We start from the raw sequence: 19,889 nt of genomic DNA, 5'->3' as shown, positions 1-19,889 counted from the left end.
CGCCCGGCTCCATCTCACTAGATTTCTGGCCACTTTTTGGCATAGAGCCTGAGGAGGAATCCCTGAGTGACTGAGACCTGGCTGGGGCAAAGACACAGAGGTAGCGACGACTGGCCCCGAGCAGCAGGAGGCACCCACCTCCTAGAGTCAAATTGTGAGCAATGCTGTGCTTAGGGGCAGATGTCGGGGGCGAAGGGATGGCAGTGCCGGCCCCCACTGATGACCAGCCCAGAAGAGCAGTCTGACTGCAGCTCGACCACTACGGACCAGATTGAATCGTACAACAAACGACCCGCGCTGCCCGCACCACGCATGTGACCTGCCCATCCGGCCAATCGCCTGCTGTCTGTCTACCCCGTGTCTCGCACGTCTCATTGGACACTGAAGCCACGCAGTGCACCAATGACCGAACTGCCTTGCCGGGGGCGTGGCGCAGTCACTGCGCACGCGCTGGAAAGCAAGGGCCGGCTGGAGGAGCGACGGGAAGGCCAGGCTTCCCGGTAGCTGGCAGCCCTGGAGGACCCCGAGCCTGCGGATCGGCCGGAAGTGCCTGAAGACGACGAGGATGATGAGGAGGCATTGCCACACTCCGAAGCCGTGGACGTGTTCCAAGAAGGTCTCGCCATGGTGGTGCAAGACCCGCTGCTCTGCGACCTTCCGATCCAGGTATGCGACAGGTCTCTGGGGTGTGGATGGGCACCCGTGGTCCCACCAGCGAAAGACGCTTCTGCGCATAAGCCGAAAGTTTTGGGTGAGGGGACTCCAGAACACTCCCTCACAGCGTAAAAAGTTAGAATTAAACAATACTAAGATTTTAGATCATTTCCATTTGCTTCAAGCATCAATATGCGTGGGCATAATAATTCTTTAGTGTATTTTTTAACCTCGCCCGTCAAGGGTGTTAATTTAACGTCTGTGTGCACACAGAACTGGGCATCAAACTTGGAGCCTTTTGAATACTAAGCAAGTGCTCTACGACAGAGTTACACCACTTTCTCAACTTGTACTTCCCTCCTTGCTTTTGGTTTTTCGAGACAGGGTTTCTCTGTAGTTTTGGAGCCCGTCCTGGAACTAGCTCTTGTAGACCAGGTTGGCCTCGAACTCGCCTGCCTCTGCCTCCCGAGTGCTGGGATTAAAGGCGTACGCCACCGCCACCCGTCTTCCCTCAGTGTTTTATTAAAACATCTCTTGTCGCCAGGCGGTATTGGCGCACGCCTTTAATCCCAGCACTTGGGAGGTGGAACAGGCAGATCTCTGTGAGTTCGAGACCAGCCTGACCCACTTAGAGTTCCAGACCAGCCAGGGTAACTAACATAGTGAGTCCCTGCTTCAGAATAAACAAACAAAAAAGATTTTGTCATCACTGCTTTTTGGTAGCTGGTAAATTTTGCACCCCTGCCCTGACTCAACCTAGTGCTCGATGCTCTTTATGGAGGGCTCTCAGAATTATAATATTCTCCTCTTGTGCAACTCCATCTCTGTGGCTGTTCCTTTACTCCCTTGGGGGACTTTCTAATAGAAAACCCTATTGCATAGCAGGCAAGAACCCCGTATCTTGGCCCTTCATAATCCAGGGCACCACTCTGGGGCACCGTGAGCTTGGTTTCTGTTGTTGTGTGGGTGTTAAGAGTCAGTAACTCCCCCTCCCTTTGGTCTTTCCCAGGTCACTTTAGAAGAGGTCAACTCTCAGATTGCACTGGAGTATGGCCAAGCAATGACTGTCCGGGTGTGCAAGATGGATGGAGAGGTAATGCGTAAGTACCATGACGTCGTTGCTTTCCTCTCGCTGTAAAGAGGCACTGCGATCAAGACAGCTTAGTGAGGAAAATGTTTGTGAGGGCTCACAGTTGCAGAGGGCTAGAGTCCATGACCTTCATGGCAGGGAGCATGGCAGCAGGCAGGTATGGTCCTGGAGCCGTAGCTGAGAGCTTACTTACATCCTGGTCCACAGGTATGATACAGAGCTAACTGCAGTGGGCTTTTGAAACCTCCAAGCTCACCCCCAGTGACCCCTCCTCCAACAAGGCCACACTTCCTAATCATTTCCAAACAGCTCCACTGAGGACTAAACATTCGAATATATGAGCCCTTGGGGGCCATTCTCGTTCAGACCGCAGCCATCCTTCTCTCTAAGCCTGAGCGTTCACAGCAGCAGGATACTAGCGGAGCTAGTCTGTGAGAAACTCAGACCATTCCTGGGTATGTTGAGCCAGAGCAGAGCCCTGGATGTCTCCCATCACCCGGGCCTTTGTGTGTGCGTCCCACACGGATCTTTCTCCTGTATGTGTTCATGCAGCTGTGGTCGTCGTACAGAATGCCACGGTCCTGGACCTGAAGAAGGCTATCCAGAGATACATGCAGCTCAAGCAGGAGCGGGAGGGAGGCATTCAGCACATCAGCTGGTGAGAGGAGCAGCAGTGCCTTCCCTGTGCCGTCCCTGGGATTGCGTGGGGGGCACTCCGAGGAGGCAGCTTCAGCTCCTCTGTGTATACCGCCAGGGCTCCACTACCAAGGAGCGATGCCGCCACAGTCCCGTGTCAGGAACGCTTTCAGGTTGGGCAATTCTGTGCCTGAGGGTCCTGCCCCAGTTGTCCTTTCTAGATATAGCCTTTCACAGACCTTACCCTACCCGCACTGCTGGATATCTTCTCTGGGAACACCTGACACCTCAATGTCTCCCTAGTTATAGATGGTTTGGTTACCTGTCCATGGCCCGCTTCCCTCCTCGCCAAGGCGCTGTTGGCCCTGCCTCTCGTATTGGATCAAATTTCCTGTGCTCTGACTCTCCCCCTGTATCACCTATTTCATTAGCCAGATGTCTTCAGTACGTCCTACGACTGCCTTGGGCCGACCGTATCATGTAGGGAAAGCGTCCAGAAGGGGAATAATCTGTCCTGGGTGCCACAGGCTGTGTGCTGGAGCCTCTGTCATCCCAGCTGCTCAGCCCACCCTCCTAGGGGTAGCGTGTGCATCACTTAAGTCCTCCTCCGCAGGTCGTACGTGTGGCGGACGTACCATTTGACCTCAGCTGGGGAGAAACTCACAGAGGACAGGAAGAAGCTCAGAGAGTAAGTCTTGTCCACCTCCTGAGCTGTAGGTGGCCCATCGCTGCCTGTGCGCCCCCAAAGGGCTCTGATGGGAAAGTCCCTGGATGGCCTGACTGTCCGGTGGACGTTTCCTTGGGGCCTCCCACTTAGTGCAGGCCAGGGGAACAGCCCTGCTGTTCTCACAGCGGCCTGGGGCTGCATGAAGGAGACCAGGTTGAGGAGGAAGAAGGCTCTGGCCGTCTTCACCTGATTGTTCCTGATCCGTCATAAGCCCGGTGGTCCTTCTGTAGATCAAGCACTATACCTTTGTCTTTTTCAGTTATGGCATCCGGAATCGAGATGAGGTTTCCTTCATCAAGAAGCTAAGGCAAAAGTGAACCCCAGACAGAGCGATCACATCAAGATGGCGCCCTCCCCTTGTCCTCACAGGAAAGGGTATTGGGGTAGCTGTATCCCTAGTTTTCCCGGGTGGAACTGTCAGCATGAGACCTAGAGCCCTCAGAAGACGGAAAGTTCCTCTGTCCCGCGCTTTCCTGTGAACTCGGCCTGAAGATCCTACGCGGTTGTGGGCCTGATCTACTGAATAAATCTGTTTGCTTTGTATTTGGAAAAATCAGAAAGTCACTCCGTGTGGGTGACTCCCATACCAGAGGGAGGTGAGGGCAGACATACCTAAGTCCTGGGTCCACACTGCTCGCCTCTCTGCCATGGCCCTCACAGCATGGAGTGACCCAAGCTGAGTCAAAAGCTTTGTTTCTGGGGTCGGGGGGGGGGGGGTGGATACAGGAACCTGCATCCCAGGACCTGTGATAGGACCTAGCAGGTGACAGTGGGAGTGAAGGCCTCTGGCCTCCACCTACAGGTTCCCGATAGCCATGTTTCGCCCAGGCTCAGTGGAAAGACAGAGTGATGAAGAATGAATTGCAGGGGTGCAATATGCTCCCCACTGCAGAGATACAGCAGCACTCCCCTGGGTTCATGCCCCAACACTGCTACTATGCCCACTATGAAAATTCACAGAGAGGTGACAGCCAGTGATGTCTCTGACACAGGGCAGTGGTTCTCAACCTTCCTAAAGGTATGATCCTTTAATGCGATTCCCTATGTTGTGGTGACTCCCCCGACCTAAAATTATTTTTGTTGCTACTTCAAAACTAATTTTGTGGCCAGGTGGTGGTGGCAAGAGCCTTTAATCCCAGCACTTGGGAGGCAGAGGCAGACAGATCTCTGTGAGTTCGAGGCCAGCCTGACTACAGAGTGAGTGAGTGCCAGCATAGCCAAGGCTACACAGAAAAACCCTGTCTCAAAAAACAAAAAAAAAAAATGAGAGCCGGGCGATGGTGGCGCACGCCTTTAATCCCAGCACTCGGGAGGCAGAGGCAGGCGGATCTCTGTGAGTTCGAGACCAGCCTGGTCTACAGAGCTAGTTCCAGGACAGGCTCCAAAGCCACAAAGAAACCCTGCCTCGAAAAACCAAAAAAAAAAAAAAAAAAAAAAAATGATAATTTTGCTACAGTTATGAACCGTAATATAAATATTTTTGGAGATACAGGTTTGACAAAGGGGTTGCCACCCACAGGTTGAGAACCGCTGACAACGGGAATTGTATGTCCAAGGTCTTTGTGGCCTCTCCCCCACAGCCCCAGCCAGAAATCAGGAAAGGCGACGACAGCCCTGGTCAAGTTAGTGGCAGCTAAAACGCTCCCAGGCCATTTATTGGCCACATGAAGTGGTCGTCAGGCACTAGTTAGAAGGTTATCGTGGAAACTCATGTAGTAAATGTCCAGCTGTATAAGGGTTCAACAGGAGCGAGCAAGGCACAGAGGTCAGAGTTCAGGGAGCACCATGATTTCAGCCCTGGGAGGCTGGGGTGTCCTGGGGTGCCCACAGCTGCTTCAATGGAGCTGAGCGTCCAGTTCGTACTTCTCACAGAACTTGTCGGTGAAAGGGATGCAGGTGAGAAACTCGCACCACTCACAGCGGACCGGGTAGAAGTAGAAGAGTACCACCAGGCCAGCCAGCAGGCCCAGGAAGACCGCCTGGAAGATGATGATCTGGCAGCGCTTGCGGTACAGGTCAAACTTGCCAAAGCTGATGTACGGCAAGAAGGCAAAGGAAAGGAAAAGGCCACTGATGAAGCCTGAGATGTGGGCGAAGTTGTCGATCCAGGGCAGCAGGCCAAAGGCAAAGAGGAAGAGCACCACGGCCAAGAGCTTGAAGAAGGCACGCCAGGGTCGAGCCAGGATCTGCCAGCTCTGGAACAGCTCCACGAAGAGGCAAGCCAAGATACCAAACTGCGAGCCAGCCGGACCTACCTGGTGTTGGGGGTCAGAAGTTGTGAGCTAGTGGGCTGCAGCATCTCCCCACCCCCCTGAAGCTCAGGCCCTCATCTTCCCAGCCCACCTCTCAACATACTTTATCTCAACATAGATTCGTTCACAACAGCCACAGCACACATAGAGGGTCCCCACCCTGGGAAACCACCTTACCTCCGCCCGGTATGGCAGGAAGATGGCACTGGCTAGGTTGCCCGTGATACCACTCAGCAGGTAAATGATGGCTATGCGGTGCCAGCCTGCCAGCTTCTCCAGGTCCCGCAGGACTGTCATCTGGAAGCAGACGGATACCAAACAATGCAGGATCCTGTGGGGAGCGAGTGGCACTCAGCAGGAAGGTGGCTTCTCTTTCACCTCCAGCCCACCGCTCTTGGGGAATGAGGCCACCCACCCAGCCCCCAGTCCCACTTGCCCAGCGTGCAGGAAGAGGGACAGCCACAGGCGGTAGAACTGGTCAGGCACCTCGGGATTGAGGAAAGGCAGGAGGCCACAGACGTCGTCCATGCAATGCACCTGTGCAAAGTGGCCAGTCAGCCTCGACAGTGGCCGGAGGCGAAAAGGGGCGTGCCCTCAAGGCCTACCTGAGAGCAGAGTGTGGCCTCCTCGTGGAAGTAGCCCCTCATGAAGTCACAGTACTCCCGGGAGGTGATTTCACACCTAAGGGTCATGCCAGGGATTGGAGGGTGCCCAGAGTCTACGGGTACCTACCCAATCTACCCAGGCAGATTTCAGCCCCACCCACCTCCACTGGCCCAGTCTTAAATCCCGGTTGCTGGAATCAGATTATCGCAGGCTTTAGTGAGGGAGAAGAGCGCTGCCGCAAGCCAGCTGCGCATGCGCACCCACCTGCCCTTGGTGCCGATGCAGCAGGGCCGGCCTGTTATGACACAGTCCATATGAGGGTGGTTAGTGTGGTTCCCAGCACTGTTTTTGGTGCAGATCTAGGTGAGAAAGAAAAACAAATGGGCCGGAGTCATTTTCCACACACACCCAACTCTTGGCCTATTGGAGACCAACACAGAAGCAAGACTCGGATAGAAACCAGCAGATAGCACCCAAAGCCTGAGCTGGGCCGCCTGCAAACTAGATTAATGCCACTTTGACCTCTCAAGTCTCCACCCCGTACTCTTGCCCTGACTCCTTGCTCACAGAGGCGAGCCTTGTCGGCCAGGCGAGGCAAAGGCTAGGGCAGTGCAAGGCTGTGGAGGATCCAACAATGAGAGTCTGCAGCACCATTAATGGCAGGGTGCAGCCACCTCCCCCTTTCGACAAGCAAGCCAGAGACCCCAGCTCACCGGCCACTTGGTGATATCTTCTGGCCACTCATGAGGATCCTCAGAGGAAGGCTCGTCACACACCCTGCATAAGCCCACACGGTTAGAGCCATTGTCCCACCACAATGTCACCCTTCTGCCCCAAACTAGGAATCCTCTACACCCCTCAGACACGGCCAAAGGTATTTTAAGAGGGTAATCGATAGTGCTTACCTGGGGTCCTGGTGGCAGACAGAACCAAACTGCCTCTTGTTGCCTGCAAGGTCTGGAGCACTGGGATGAGTGGGCCACTTCACCCACACTGCCAGCGTAGACTGTGGGGACACAGGGTCAGCCCTAGTCAGATCCCATGCACTGCTCAGCTCAGAGCAATGTGCTGGTTCAGCCAGGAACCAAAGACAAGGTCCCATGAGTGCCTCCTGCCTCCACACAGCTGTTAGGTTAAAACCCCAGACACACAGGGGAGTGTTAAAAGGTGCCCAGCGGCATAGCAGGGGCACAAGAGACACAGCCTCTGTCCTAAAGTAGGGAAGTGACAGGAGCTATGGTGCCAAAATCTGGATGAGTCTTGCATTTTTCTTGTCTTCTTTTGAGACCATGGAGCATAGCCCAGGCTGGCCTGGAATTTAACCAACCTCTTACGGCTGCGCTTACAGGCATGCACCATCAAATAAGGCAACATTCCATTAAGATAGAAGGCACAGAGGTGCTGAAAGGGCAGGCCCAAACCAAGACCAAGTTACAGTCAAATGGCTATCTTCTACAGGAACTGAGTGTGAAGAGCAAGATGAGAGGGGCCTAGTGAGGTACCACACGCTGCCAAAAGCCAGAGTAAAGATGTGAGGCCTAAATCTGAAATAAGAATGGGCAGCTCAGGCGGGAGCTAAGATACCCACCGAGCACTCCTCCTTCGAAGTCTGCACGCAGCCAGAGCGGTCATTGCGTACACAGCAAGCTGAGTGCTTCTCACGCTCCCGGGCAGCAAGGATGAAGCTGTGCACCTGTGGGTCCTGGCGCATGCAGGGTGAAAACTTGGCCCCCAGGTGAATGAGGGCCTCCTGTGAAGGGGGAGACAGCAGCTGTGGCCTCGGGCCCGGCACTGATGGGACAATCCCAAGCTCCACCCCCAGCCCTGTCCTCACCGAGCTGGGGCCGATCCAGAAGTTCTCCTGCTGAACGTATTTGACATTCTCATAGACGCCCCGCTTCCTTAGTACCTGGAAGGTAGGGAGTGAGACCAAGATCAAATCTGGAGGGCTTCATCCTCCCACAGAGCCTGGACTCCAGTTATCTGGGTGCAGGAATTGTTGCCGAGCTCACCGAGTCCACTGTCTCATGCTGTGAGAAGCCCACAGGTGCAATACCATAGATGCACACAGCCAGAATGGTGACCAGTGAGTGCACAAAGGTGAGCCAGTAAGTGAAGAAGGGCCTGTGAGACAGAGGTATCAGGAGCGGGCATCCGTGACTTGGATTCCTAATCCTAGCCCAGCCTCTATCCCAACACAGCCTACCTGTGATCATCCATGTCCTCGATCTGCCTCTTGACATAGCTGTCAATACGTTTCCGGTAGGTGCGGTTGGTGAGCCTTCCCACCATTCCCAAACCATAAGGTCGCTTTTCCCGGGCGAAGAGCTTGCGTACTGGTACAGCGATGCGCTGACCCCTCCTGGGTCCAGCTGCACTGACCACCTCCTGGCGAAGCCGCACCTTGGGCTGCGGGGCTAACGAGCCACCCTCCTTCTGCTTCCGCCAGCCTCGCTCCAGGGGCCTGGAGGGGGGGCCAGCATATTCATTTCCTGCCTAGACCCTACAACTGCCTTCCCTCGGGCAGAACCAGAGCACTGCTGGGTGTCTCTACTGCCCTCCCAGGGGTGGAGGCACCAACTAGCCACCCCTCCTCCTTCTCCTCCTTTCAACAAGCCCGAAAGCTTGGCGGGGAGGGAACAGGGAGCCGAGACTGAGGCTCTATATCTCAACAGTGTTTACTAGACCATGGTCTTCCTCCCACCTAGACTCTAGCCTCTGGGCTCTGGAATTTCTGTAGCTGGGCATCAAAGTCTAAAGATGAACCTCCACTGGGTCCTCATATCCACAGTGGTCAGGCCATATTCCCAGTTCTCTAGTCAGTCCCAGCTACTCCCAATGAGGCAGATGCTCCCTCTGAGCCCCTCCCCCACTGCCTGTACTCACAGCATCAAGTGGCTTCGCTCAAGCTCGCTGCGGTCCAGGGCCCCGCCCGTGAGGTCGGCCTGCTCTGGGGCTTTCTCCCAGTCCTTGAGCGCTGCCTCTGATGGGGACTCAAACACCTCATCTGGGTATGTGGACAGCTCCTCATGGAGGACACCTTCCTGAGCAAATATGTGAGGTCAGGGTGGACCCAGAGACAGAGGAGATGGGGCGACACCCCAGGCTCCTCTTACCCGGGCGAAGAAAGATGTATCCAGCTCATCAGGGAAGTCCACCATGTCTTCCTCCAGGAAGCTGGCCGGGGTAAAGCTTCGACGCTGTCCCCTCCGTAAAGTGCCATCCCTAAGAGACCGACCCTGAGAACAAGGAGGTGACCTTAGGATCCCGAAGTGGATGTAGGTGGGCTCAGCTCTCACACCTCCACCCATGCCCGACACTTGCCTTCACCAGCGCCGCAGCAGCCCGGAAGCTCATCTTGGCCACCGATTCACGTTTGCGCCGCCGAGGGAGTCGATTGAAACCTGAGCGGGAGCTGGAGAAGGAGCAGAGGGAGGCGGCACCTGGTGTGACCGGAGTGTGGGGGGCGCTCAGGCCATCGGCAGTGTCATCGGCCATGCGGAAGGCCCGGCCACGGGCCAGAGGGTCTATGATCTGGTGGGGTCAAAGACGCTACGTCAGTATACAGACCCAGGCAAGCCTTCTGTGATAACAGACACTCCCAACACATTAAACCTCACTCTCATCCACGACACTTAGAGGGGTCCCTCTCTCCTTGACATTGGCAATCCAGAATCTGAACTGGCACAATAATCTCAGGACACTTTTCCTCTTACCTGGGAGTATCTCAGGAGCCTTCCTTCCTAAGCCCACAGGCTCAGAGGAATACTCTCTCCCAACCCTTCCCCACCAGCTACAGGAGCAGAATGAGGAGCCAATAGGAGGCAGCGCACCTTCTGCATGCCCAGCTGGCATGGCCCCACATAGAGCGGTGGCGGCGTCTCGGTGCTGGTCAGCGACACATTGTCCTGGCTGGGCAGGTCCAGCTCCCGAATGACCTGTGGTTTTAGCTTCCCATACCGCTGGCTGCAGTGACGGATGCTCTTACGTTGCCACTTCTGGGTGCTGTCGCTGTCCTTGCTCACCCCGAACCAGTCCGCTGTGCCCCTGGCATAGGAAGGACTCAGCGAGGGGAAGCCAGGGATCCTGTCCCCCTACACCAGACCGCAAGCCTCAAAGGCCAACGCCCTAGGCAGGCCTCCAGTCACTCCAAGGACCCGGTCTAGTTGGCAACATCTAATTATAAGGACATGGGAGTTCCAGCTCCGGCCACCCCAATTTCCACTACAACATTCTTCATGCCTGTCAGCAGAAGGTTCCCAACCCTGAGTCCAGAGAGGGACCTGGGCCTCAGGAAGCCACCGCCACCCCAGGGCACTACAGAACCCAGCAGCAGGAGCTGTAGGGTGGCCACGGTCTCTGGACATGCAAATAAATACACAGCCAGCCCCTGCCATCAGCAGCCAGGGACTATCAAGTCAAGCACTCCAACAGCCCCAAGAGGCGACGTAACATGCACGTGCCAGAGAGCACCAGCACACTCAAGACCTGCGTGAGGTACCTGAGCAAGGACCAAGAGAGAGACTGGCGCTGTGGGAGGGCCTTGCAAGCAGCCCGGGACCCCAGGAGAGGCAGAGTGTGGACACGCCCAAAGCGTACCTGTCGGCTGTGAGGAGCCAGGGCATTAGGGTGGGGAGAAGGGAGAGTGCATGCCCAGGGAACAAAGAGGCAGATGGAGTGCCCACCACAGCCCCCAGAAAAGAAGGATGATGAAGTGTAGCTGGGATTAAGATGGAGGAGAAATCTGAGAGAGAAGGGACCTTTGCCCCGTTCCCATCCCCAGGACCTAAGGCGATCCCGTATGCCTACCTCTAGACCCCCACCCTAGCCCCAGTCTGTGGAACAGCCAGGATGGTGTGGTACCTGCGGATGGTCTGCGTGATGGATGTCTGACGCTGTAACACCAGCCGCCTGGGCTCATGGTGGGGTGATGGGACACGGGCTGTCTCAGCCGGCATACTCACACTCCGCAAGAAAGCCTGCCGCCGCAGGGGCTGGACGACAGAGTCCTGGTGAGGAGCCTGGCCCGGGAATTCCCAAAGCCCCTACAGGTCAGAACCTACCTGCAGGAAGCTGGGATCTTCTGCTGCTGGGGGCGCCACGGCTGGGATGTCCAGCTTGAGCCACGGGGGCTTCTTGCGCTGCAGACTGCTTGTACTGTCTCTTCGGGCCTCGCTCATGGTTCCAGATTCAGGGAGGCAGGCCTGGCGGAGGGGGTTCTGTTGAGTGACAACCCTGACATGACCCAAACCTAGAAGAAGCAGTACAAGCCCAGCAGAGGTGCTCACAGTTCCTGCTATATGCTGGCATGCTCTGTGCCCGATCTCATCACAGACAGGTCCCCCCACAATAGGAATCCAAGGGGCAACACTGCACGCACCTACTATGAGCAAGACGCAATGCTTGGCACATGCAGGTAGACGGTTCTCACCCTCTTGAACTTAAAGCCTGGTTAACAACAGCCTTATAAATAAGGAAATGCCTGGTGTGTTGAGCAGAAAGCAAATTACAGGAGCTTGGCAGGGGGTAAGGAGGACTCCCCGGCAGCTGGAAGCAGCAGCGAATACAGCAGAGAGCTTGTGGCTGGGCACATATAGGAGCAGCAGAGCGCTAGCCGTCTGTCCCAGGCCATCTTAACCACTATGACCTCCACTTCCCACACTGTGGAGTTTGTGATCAACTACACAGAAGACTCCCCACGTTTAGAGAAAAAGATGACTTCCTCGGGCTTCAGAGCAACAGCTAGGACACCAGACTCCTGTGTGCAAAGGACTTGACAAAACTTGGTGCTGGGTAATCCCAGTGCTAAAGAGACAGGGCTAGACGGCGAGACCATGTCTAAGCAGCAGAAAACACGACGGATGACCATGAGGTGGCGCCAGCTGCCAAAAAAAAGACTATGAAGTTGCTAGGCAGGGGAAAACTCCCAGAACACCTAAGACCCTAAACCTATCACACAAGTGGGCCCTCCAGACAGCTCAGAAAATGAATCCACAAAGTAATCTTCCAGCCTCTGATTTTACACACACACACACACACACATCTGAGCCAGACATACTGTTGCACACCCTTAATCTTAGCACTTGGGAAGCAGAAGCAGGCTGATATCTGTACGTTTGAGGCTATCAGTGCAGAAAGGCCTGCTCAAGACTGTCAGGCAAGTCTTAACCTCTGTGGGACTTTACTTCCCCCTCTACAAATATAGTCACAGCAGATGTACACCTCAAGTGAAAGGTCTCATGTGTCCGGAAAGCGGAGAGGAAAGCAGGCTGAGGATGCGGGTAAGGGCTCCCTGACTAGGACTCAGGGCTGAGGTGCGGGCAAGGGCTCCCTGATGTAGAACTCGGGGGGCAGAAGACACAAATTCTAGACCTTCTTATCTGCAGACCTGAGCAGGCTCTGGGCTCTGTAACCCACCTGCTTCAACTCTGGTCTCTCCCTCTCCATACCTGGAAGACACAGAAGCCTCATCCTCATTGTACAAACAGGGGAAATATGGCCTGGAAGGCAGTGAACCCCTAAGGCTGGCCTGGGTCTTGTGAGGCCCACTGGATAAGGGGCAGGTATCAGACAAGATGGAGGATGCCTTACACGAGCTGCGTCTGGTCCATCCTGAGCTGCCACTCAGGAGCTCCAGGAAGGACCACAGGCAAGAGTGGTCCCAGGACCATCGCAAATGCCGAGTGCTGGGAACTGGCCTTTCCAACAAGTTGGGTACCTTTGCCCAGCACTTCTAGGTGGTATTGAACTGGTGCCTTTCTCAGAAATACAAGCTGCCATTCCCAACAGCTACTACTAGCCATGGCTTCCCCTCCCTGACCGAAGACTGTCCTCGACCTCCCTTTCTCCAGTATCGAAGTCCTGCAGCATGCTTCATGCCGGCCTCCAGGACTGTCTGTCCACTAGTGCTGCCTCACCTGAGCACAGGTAGAGAGCGCCAGCTCTCCTGAGTGGGGATGTGGGGACTCTGGAAGGAGCTGACCCTTCAGCAAGACTTGGAGACAGCAGCTAACCAGTCTGGGTGAGTGTGAATGGGAAAAGCATAAGCTAAGAGGACTGTGGTCAAGCTCTGGGAATCTGACCCCACAACCAGCTTCTTCCTGAGCATCTGGGTCTCCCAGGGTCCCCATCTACAAACCTCCATGCTACAGCGAAGGAAAACACAAGAGAAGCCACACACAACTCCAGGCCTGCAGTCTGGGGATAGGATACCCACCCTGCCCGGGCGGGCGGCGCACACTGAGTTCCCAACTTGCCCCACCCTAAGCTCTGTTCTTACCAGGGCCTCAAGCTAGTGGGATTCACAAGGCCTGGGGGAGGGGCTTTCCAGGCCAGACAAAGAGTCTAGGCCAAGGACCAGCACACGACCGGCCCACAGTGGCTCAGTGTCTACATCTTCCCCAGGCACACAGTGGGCTCTTGTTCCCTCTCCTTTCTCTCTCCTCTGCTGGCCCCAGTGCAGTGGGAAACCATGGCCCATGGAGAGGCTGACTGCCTGGGGTCACACACCATGAGTCACCCCAGAAGCATAAGGAGCCGCCCAAAAAGGATCTAGAGTAAGTGGGAAGTGGTGGAAAGCAAGCGCAGTGGTCGGAGGTGAGATGGAGTGAGGTCGGGAAGCAGAGCCGCGTCAGGGCTCCAAGCACCTTGAGCGAGATGCCAGTCGCGGGGGATGGACAGGGTGGACCAGGGAGCTAAGGAAGCGGCGCACATCAAATCCACTCCGATTGCCCGTGGACACGGTGTGAAGAACAGGAGGGAGGCTGTGGAGGAGACAGGGGTCTATCTAACTGTGGAACAACTGGGGACCCTGTTCATCAGTACGGTTAGAGCCAGGAAGCCAGAAGGCAGGTAGAGCAACGTGAGTCAAAACTCTATGCCCACAGCATTGTCCCCATCGCTTACACGCACGAACATGCCTAGACTCTCTGTTCCTGGCTTTTGAGACAGGGTCTCATATAGCCCATGCTGGCCTCAGATTCCCTCTGTAGTTAGAGGAAGGCCTTGAACTGATCCTCCTGCCTCCACCTCCCAAGTGCTGAGAGTACAGATGCACACCGCCACACCTGGCAAGCCTCCATTCTCTCATCTGAAAAGAGGTGGCAAAAGTGCCTGGCACACAGTAGGTGCTCAATAAGTGGCAGCTGAATCAACAGAAGGGGCGGTTGCCTGAGTGGGGAAAAGGCAGCCAGAGCTGAGGTGTAGTCAGGTATGATGGCGGTACACACCCGCAATCCCAGCACTCAGCTCAGAGAAGGAAGATTCTGAGTTTGAGGCCAGCCCAGGTTACATGGTAAAACCTTGTCCCAAACAAAAAAACAAAAGCTGCAGGTGGGAGCTACAGGCGGGAGAGGGAGCTGAGGATGCGTCCCGCAAAGGTAGACTGTAGGAAGGTGCGGTTATAAAGTACAGATACTCAAGACATACGACCCCACGGCTGGCGTGAAACTGCATCCTTGGGCTACAGCCGCCTCTCGCTCCAGCATCCCACCTGAAACCTGTCCTCTCTCTAATCTAATACCCAGCCTCAAGCCGGGAGAGGGTTCCTGTGGTTCCTGGGAGGGGTTTCTGAGTTGTAGGATATTGGGAGTCAGTCAGAACAATTCTGGGGAGCTCTGTGCCTCCTCCTTCCATTCAGAGACTCAAGTGGACTGCAGATTGGGACCAGAAGTGTCCATCCTAATGGTCACAGCTTTCTACAGCCTCTATGCTGGTCCAACCACTTGCCACCGTGACTCCCCTCGCCCACATCGTGTGTTTGCTGGGCCCTTTGTGAACCCTAAGGAGACTTCGACCTCCACTCTGGCTTCTCCATTTTCATGTAGGGGAAACCCAGCTCAGCATGCGGCAGGGCAGGCCTTTACCGTGCCCTCCCTCACCTGCCATCATCTCAGAGACGCATACACAGAGCGGGCAGCAGAACAAGGTATTCTCCTCTGCAGACAGTCTGTGGGAAGCTCCTAGGTCCTATGGATGCAGGAAGCCCTGGGGCCCAAGGGAGCAAGGTGTGGTGCAGCACACAGGAGGAAAGAGGCCCTCCTTGGGGAGAGGAACCAGCCATGGCTCAAAAGCACACACAGTCCAGGGGTCTCCGATGGCCAGCCAAAATCCCTAATTCAGTTGGCGCTCAGAGGAAAAAGGGACCCTGACCAAGTCACCCAGTCATAAAGGGGCTTGGAGTCAAAAGTTAGCTGTAAGCTAGACTCTGGATTAGTGACCATTAGGATGGACACTTCTGGTCCCAATCTGCAGTCCACTTGAGTCTCTGAATGGAGGGAGGAGGCACAGAGTTCCCCAGAATTGTTCTGACTGACTCCCGATATCCTACAATTCAGAAGCCCCTCCCAGGAACCACAGAAAGCAGGACAAGGCTAGAGAGGCTTCGCAGGGGTAAACTGAGTCTGCAACAGCAGCTTCATTCATCAAAAGTCTAGGACTCCTGCCTCAGAGCCAATCCTAACTAACCCTGTTGACAGCATAACCTAGGGCAGGAAGGAGTCAGTCATGTCCATTTTACAGATTAACTCGCAGGGGCCATTCACAGCCTGAGGTCACGGGGCCTCGAGGGAGTTCAGCACCTCGGCCAGGTCTGCCAGGGAACTAGGAGGGATCCAGCTGCTACAGCGCAACTGGGGCTGAGGGAGGCAGCTGTGACTCTCTGGGTGAACCCCCATCCTCGGGCGAGGGAAGGAGTCACCCCTAAGCACAACAAACTCAAAAAAATGGTCAGAAGGCAAAGAATCTGATCCTGAGTGAGACGAGGGAGGGCTTCACGTCTGGGAGGGGGTTACCCTGAGGACAGCCGAGAGCTTAGGGGATGGATGGGGCCAGGAAATTTGGAGGGAAGGGCTCTGACGGTCCTTTAACTGGAGACCAAAACCAGGGCCACTAGATCACCTCCCCAAAGAAATCAAGCGCTCACCCAAGCGGACTTCCCAGTAGGGCTCCTGCAGAGGAGCTGGCCAGCCATGGAGGCTGCCTGGAGGTCTGTGGAGGGTGCGAGAACATGTACCTTCAGTCTAGGCCTATCCGACATAGCCTCTTAGCAGGTCTCTAAGCAAAGAACCCAGCACGCCCAGAATGACCTGGTAGCAGAGGACTCAGCCTCTGGAGCCTCTTGAGAACCGGCCAGCTGCTGAGTTCCCCAGCATCCTCCAGGCTTAAGGGCGGGGGCAAGGGGCTGAGGCTCGCCCGCCCGTGGAGGTGGGGAGCACCTAGCCTGGGACTGCCCCGGCTTCTAGCTGGTCTAAACCTGAAAAGCCAGTTTCATCCTAGAATCTTCTCCCAGCTTCAACAGGAAGTGGGGAGGGGGGGTTGTCCCAGGACAGAGCGGGGGGCCTCCAGATTCAGGCCCCGCCCACGCAGACAGACACGCTACCCCAAGAGGCACACGGAGCAGGAACTCTGATCAGGACAAACTGAGCGGAAAGAAAGCCTAGGGGGAGTCCCCTGTCCATTCTCCACCCAGCTCTTCAAGCATGCTCCCAGCAGGACAGACAGGCCCTCTCGCCTATCCCTGAGCACCTAGGGTCCGCGGTCACCCCACCGCGCCCAGGCCTACTTCAAGAACCCGACTGTGGCCCTCGGGGTCACTGCACAGGGCAGGAGCTGTCTTTGGAGGCAGTTCCCGGGTTTGTTGATGTGAACCGGGGTGGAACGGGCCGAGCAGGCCCAGCCGAGCTCCCCAGTCCGCAGCTGCTGCTGTTACTCCCGTGAACTGGAAGGACGCGGACCGGGTGGCCCGAAGTCGCGCGCTCTGCGCAGAGTTTTCAGATGCCACCCTTGGGGGGTCGGAGGCAAGGAGAGCATGGGGGAGGGGCTGGCAGCCGAGGCGCCGCTCGCTTTGGGCGGCTGCGGACCGAGGACCTCCGGTCCCGACGACCCAGTGGGGCCGGTGTCCGTCTGCCCCGCCCGCCAGGCCGCGCCGATCCGACCACGGGCTATTTCTGTGGGGCGCCGGGCTGGAATCCCGGCCGCGCCGCCTCCGCGGGCGCTCGGCAAACTCCGCGCACCGTCTGGCAGCGATCGGCGGACACTTGCGCCAGAACGCAAACCCCGCACCCGCCCGCCTTGAGCCCCGCACCGAGAGCCCGGCCGCCACTCACCGCCGCGGGGTCCTCGGAGGGGTCTGCACCGGCTGCCGCCGCCGGCCGGGAGGGCGCCCGCGCCTAGTCCCTGCCTGCGCCGCCCGCGCGCTGGCCCGGCCCGTCCGCCTGGGAATGCCACGGGCCGAGGGGCGTGCGCGCCGGGGGCGGGCCCGGTAGAGGGGCGGCCGCCTGACTCAGGGCTGAGGAATGCGCGCCGCCCGCCCCGGGCACCTCCTCCGGGAAGACCGCCGGCTGCGCTCTACCAGGCGACTCGCAGAGACACCTGTGGCTTGGAGTCGAGCTCGCCAGTGATCATTGTTGGTCCTGGGCTCGCCTTCCCCTAGTGCTGCCCCTAACTGTACCTGGGGAGGCAGGGAGGGAGGAGAGCTCCAGAGCGAGAGGGGCGTGGGGGTGGGAGGCACCTAAAGATTGAACGACCCTTTGGAAGGCACTCACTGGTAAATCACTGAGGCTCGTCCGGAAACCCACACTTCCCTCATGCACACCCTCCTGATCCTTCCTAGTAAACACTCAGGCATTCAGCCCCTAACACACCTGTTTACACAGATACATGCGCACACGTGCACTTCAAAAGTACTTTCATGATGGGCTCATACTCTCACCCTAACGCATTTACACATGTACACACTAACACTCCTACCCTGATACATTGTGTCCCGGGAATCCTAGCTCGGCAATTACCCCAGCCCAGCAATTACCCCTTCCCCTACTTCTTTCCCTGCAGGTACAAGGGCCAGACTGCACCTGCCACCCCTTAAGCCATTGTGCATAGTGACAGCAACAGTCTGCACACCCTTCTCTTCCCTCTGCCTCAGCGCCCAACCATCAACTCTGGAGTAGAAGCTCACTCCTCTGTAAACTGGACACAAAATGCTCCTTTATCCTCAGCTGAAGCCACAGGCTGAGGAAGGAAGCTGTCCTGATGCAGGGTTCTGGACTCTTGTAGCCCACAGATGCCAGACCAGAGATGGGACAGTCTCCATACCTAGCATTCTTGGCCCCTGCTAGGAATAAGCAGGGTCTGGATGCCCAGACTGGGCTAGCTTGGATGATGTCCTTTCTGGACAATCGGGAACTGGCCACAGCTGGGCATCTGGTATCTGTAGGTCCCTCCTCCTGTCATGGATGCTTCAGGGGTCCACATAGACCTATGTTGAGACATAGAAACCTATTCCCAGATGCAAAAAGTCCTACAGGAGATCCACGGTAAAGACACACCCAGTTCCACGACTCAGTCATCCTTTTACAAAAAAAAAAAAAATTCTGTTTATTTATATCTCTGTGTGTGTGTGGTTGCAGGTGCCTACAGATGCCAGAAGGGGCACCAGCTCCCCCTGGAACCATAGTTACAGACAGTTGTGAGCTGCCCGATGTACAGGGAATGGGAATCAAACTCCAGCAAGCTCTCTTAATGGCTGAGCATCTCTCCAGCCTTTGAGTCACCTTCAATGCAGCCCTTCCACAGAGAAGGCTGCCTGCACGCAGTGACAGAAAAACAGCTTTCCAGGATTCATTGCCCCAGAGGCCTTGCAGTTCCTATGCCCCAGAGGAGCCTCTTGCAAACCCTGCCATCTCCGTCCACTTACACAGGTGCTGTTCCCAAGAGCATGATTCCTGCAGACGAATGCCCACCTCAGCACATGGGGAACCTCAGGATTTCCCAGACACAGCCCACCCTGGCCTCCCGAGTAAGGGCATGAGGACAGTGTGAGCGGAGGAGTGTGGACGAATGTCCAGTCCCAGTACCTCCTGCCCGCCTTATTGACCCATGCTTTGGGTGCAAGAGCCTAGTACTTGGCATCCCAGCCCCTGGCTTCTCTCATACTTTCGTGGACCCTGCAGAACAGGAAGTCGGCTGCAATTCCTGAACACTCTGGGAGCTGGTGCGCAGGTGGTCAGGGTGGACACGGCCACCAGATCTTGTATAGCACTCTCCCACACCTGTGTGGATCCCTGAGCAGTCAGAGGACTCCCAACAACTGCTTCTGGGACCTTCAGCTAAGCTTTCAGGCCCTACATGGAGAGAAGATGTAGGGATGAACCCAGGACCCTGGCAATTTGGGGAGAAGGCATAGCTAGTCAAAGGCCTGAAACCCTCAGCTATTTCTGAGGCAACTCCCTCCCCATAGTCCTGGACTTGGCAAGGGGGTCCTCTAAGCTCCTGGGTCAAGAGCCCAGCAGCCTTGACAGCATACCTCCCCTTGGCCTGTCTAATGTCTGCCCTCTGCCCACCCCACCCCCCATTAGAGAGAGTCACCCACCGAGGCCTGTCAGGATGTCAGCAGTCACTCTGCTGAGACACTGCTGGAAGGATGCGAATTTCCAAACGAAGAGCCAGCTGGCTCCAACCCAGCTCCTTCTTTATCCATGTGAGAAAGAGACCGAGCCAGTGTCTTGGGCCCCTGAGACAGTGAAACTGAAGCCTGGCATCTGTAGCCTATAGAGCTAGCAAGGACTGGCAGCCCACACCACCACTGCTAGAAGCAGCTCCAACGTCCCCACAACCTGTGGGGGATCAGAACAGCTCACGCCAGTGTCAACTCCAGACTTGACCCCTTTCAAAAAATTTCCCAGTGGCTTCTTTGCCACCAACCAGCAGTAAGACACACTGGGAACAGAAGAGGTCTCAGCTCCTTCGGCTCCTTCCTCTTGGACATTCTCCTACTCCTGGCCAGCCTGCTGGCAAAACACAGCAGGGAAGCCCAACCCCACACTTCCAGCCTGTGGTGGGAGCTTCACACCACAAACCAGGAAGTGGGGAGGAGGGGGCAGACTTTGCGCAATCCCACACTCAGGCCAGAACATCTGGAGCATAG

General features: G+C 56.2%; 2 protein-coding genes across 3 annotated transcripts; one reads left to right on the top strand and one right to left on the bottom strand.

The window, feature by feature from the left end:
• Window positions 1-452: 452 nt before the first annotated feature.
• On the top strand, window positions 453-3,654 carry Snrnp25 (small nuclear ribonucleoprotein U11/U12 subunit 25). Its single transcript, XM_057776031.1, has 5 exons — window positions 453-666; window positions 1,664-1,754; window positions 2,297-2,402; window positions 2,994-3,068; window positions 3,367-3,654. Exons 1-5 carry the CDS (start codon window positions 625-627, stop codon window positions 3,422-3,424), a joined length of 372 nt encoding a protein of 123 aa, XP_057632014.1. The 5' UTR covers window positions 453-624; the 3' UTR covers window positions 3,425-3,654.
• Window positions 3,655-4,562: 908 nt separating this feature from the next.
• Window positions 4,563-17,177, bottom strand: Rhbdf1 (rhomboid 5 homolog 1). Of its 2 annotated transcripts, XM_057774500.1 has the most exons (18): window positions 17,071-17,177; window positions 11,029-11,169; window positions 10,829-10,959; window positions 9,799-10,012; window positions 9,290-9,499; window positions 9,082-9,204; window positions 8,852-9,009; window positions 8,172-8,429; window positions 7,978-8,089; window positions 7,800-7,874; window positions 7,554-7,715; window positions 6,871-6,971; window positions 6,679-6,742; window positions 6,230-6,324; window positions 5,965-6,040; window positions 5,796-5,896; window positions 5,537-5,690; window positions 4,563-5,362 (listed from the first exon to the last, which is right to left on the bottom strand). In XM_057774500.1, the coding sequence occupies exons 2-18, from the start codon at window positions 11,143-11,145 to the stop codon at window positions 4,943-4,945; spliced, it is 2,571 nt and encodes an 856-aa protein (XP_057630483.1). In that variant the 5' UTR covers window positions 11,146-11,169; window positions 17,071-17,177; the 3' UTR covers window positions 4,563-4,942. The 2 variants fall into 2 exon arrangements, with proteins under 2 accessions (XP_057630483.1, XP_057630484.1); XM_057774501.1 differs by lacking the exons at window positions 10,829-10,959; window positions 11,029-11,169; window positions 17,071-17,177 and adding an exon at window positions 10,467-10,559.
• Window positions 17,178-19,889: the final 2,712 nt, after the last annotated feature.

This window comes from Chionomys nivalis, chromosome 7, assembly GCF_950005125.1.
Source record: "Chionomys nivalis chromosome 7, mChiNiv1.1, whole genome shotgun sequence".
Classification (NCBI taxonomy): Eukaryota; Metazoa; Chordata; class Mammalia; order Rodentia; family Cricetidae; genus Chionomys; species Chionomys nivalis.
The sequence above is the reverse complement of the archived record's forward strand: the minus strand, read 5'-3'. Positions and strand labels throughout refer to the sequence as shown.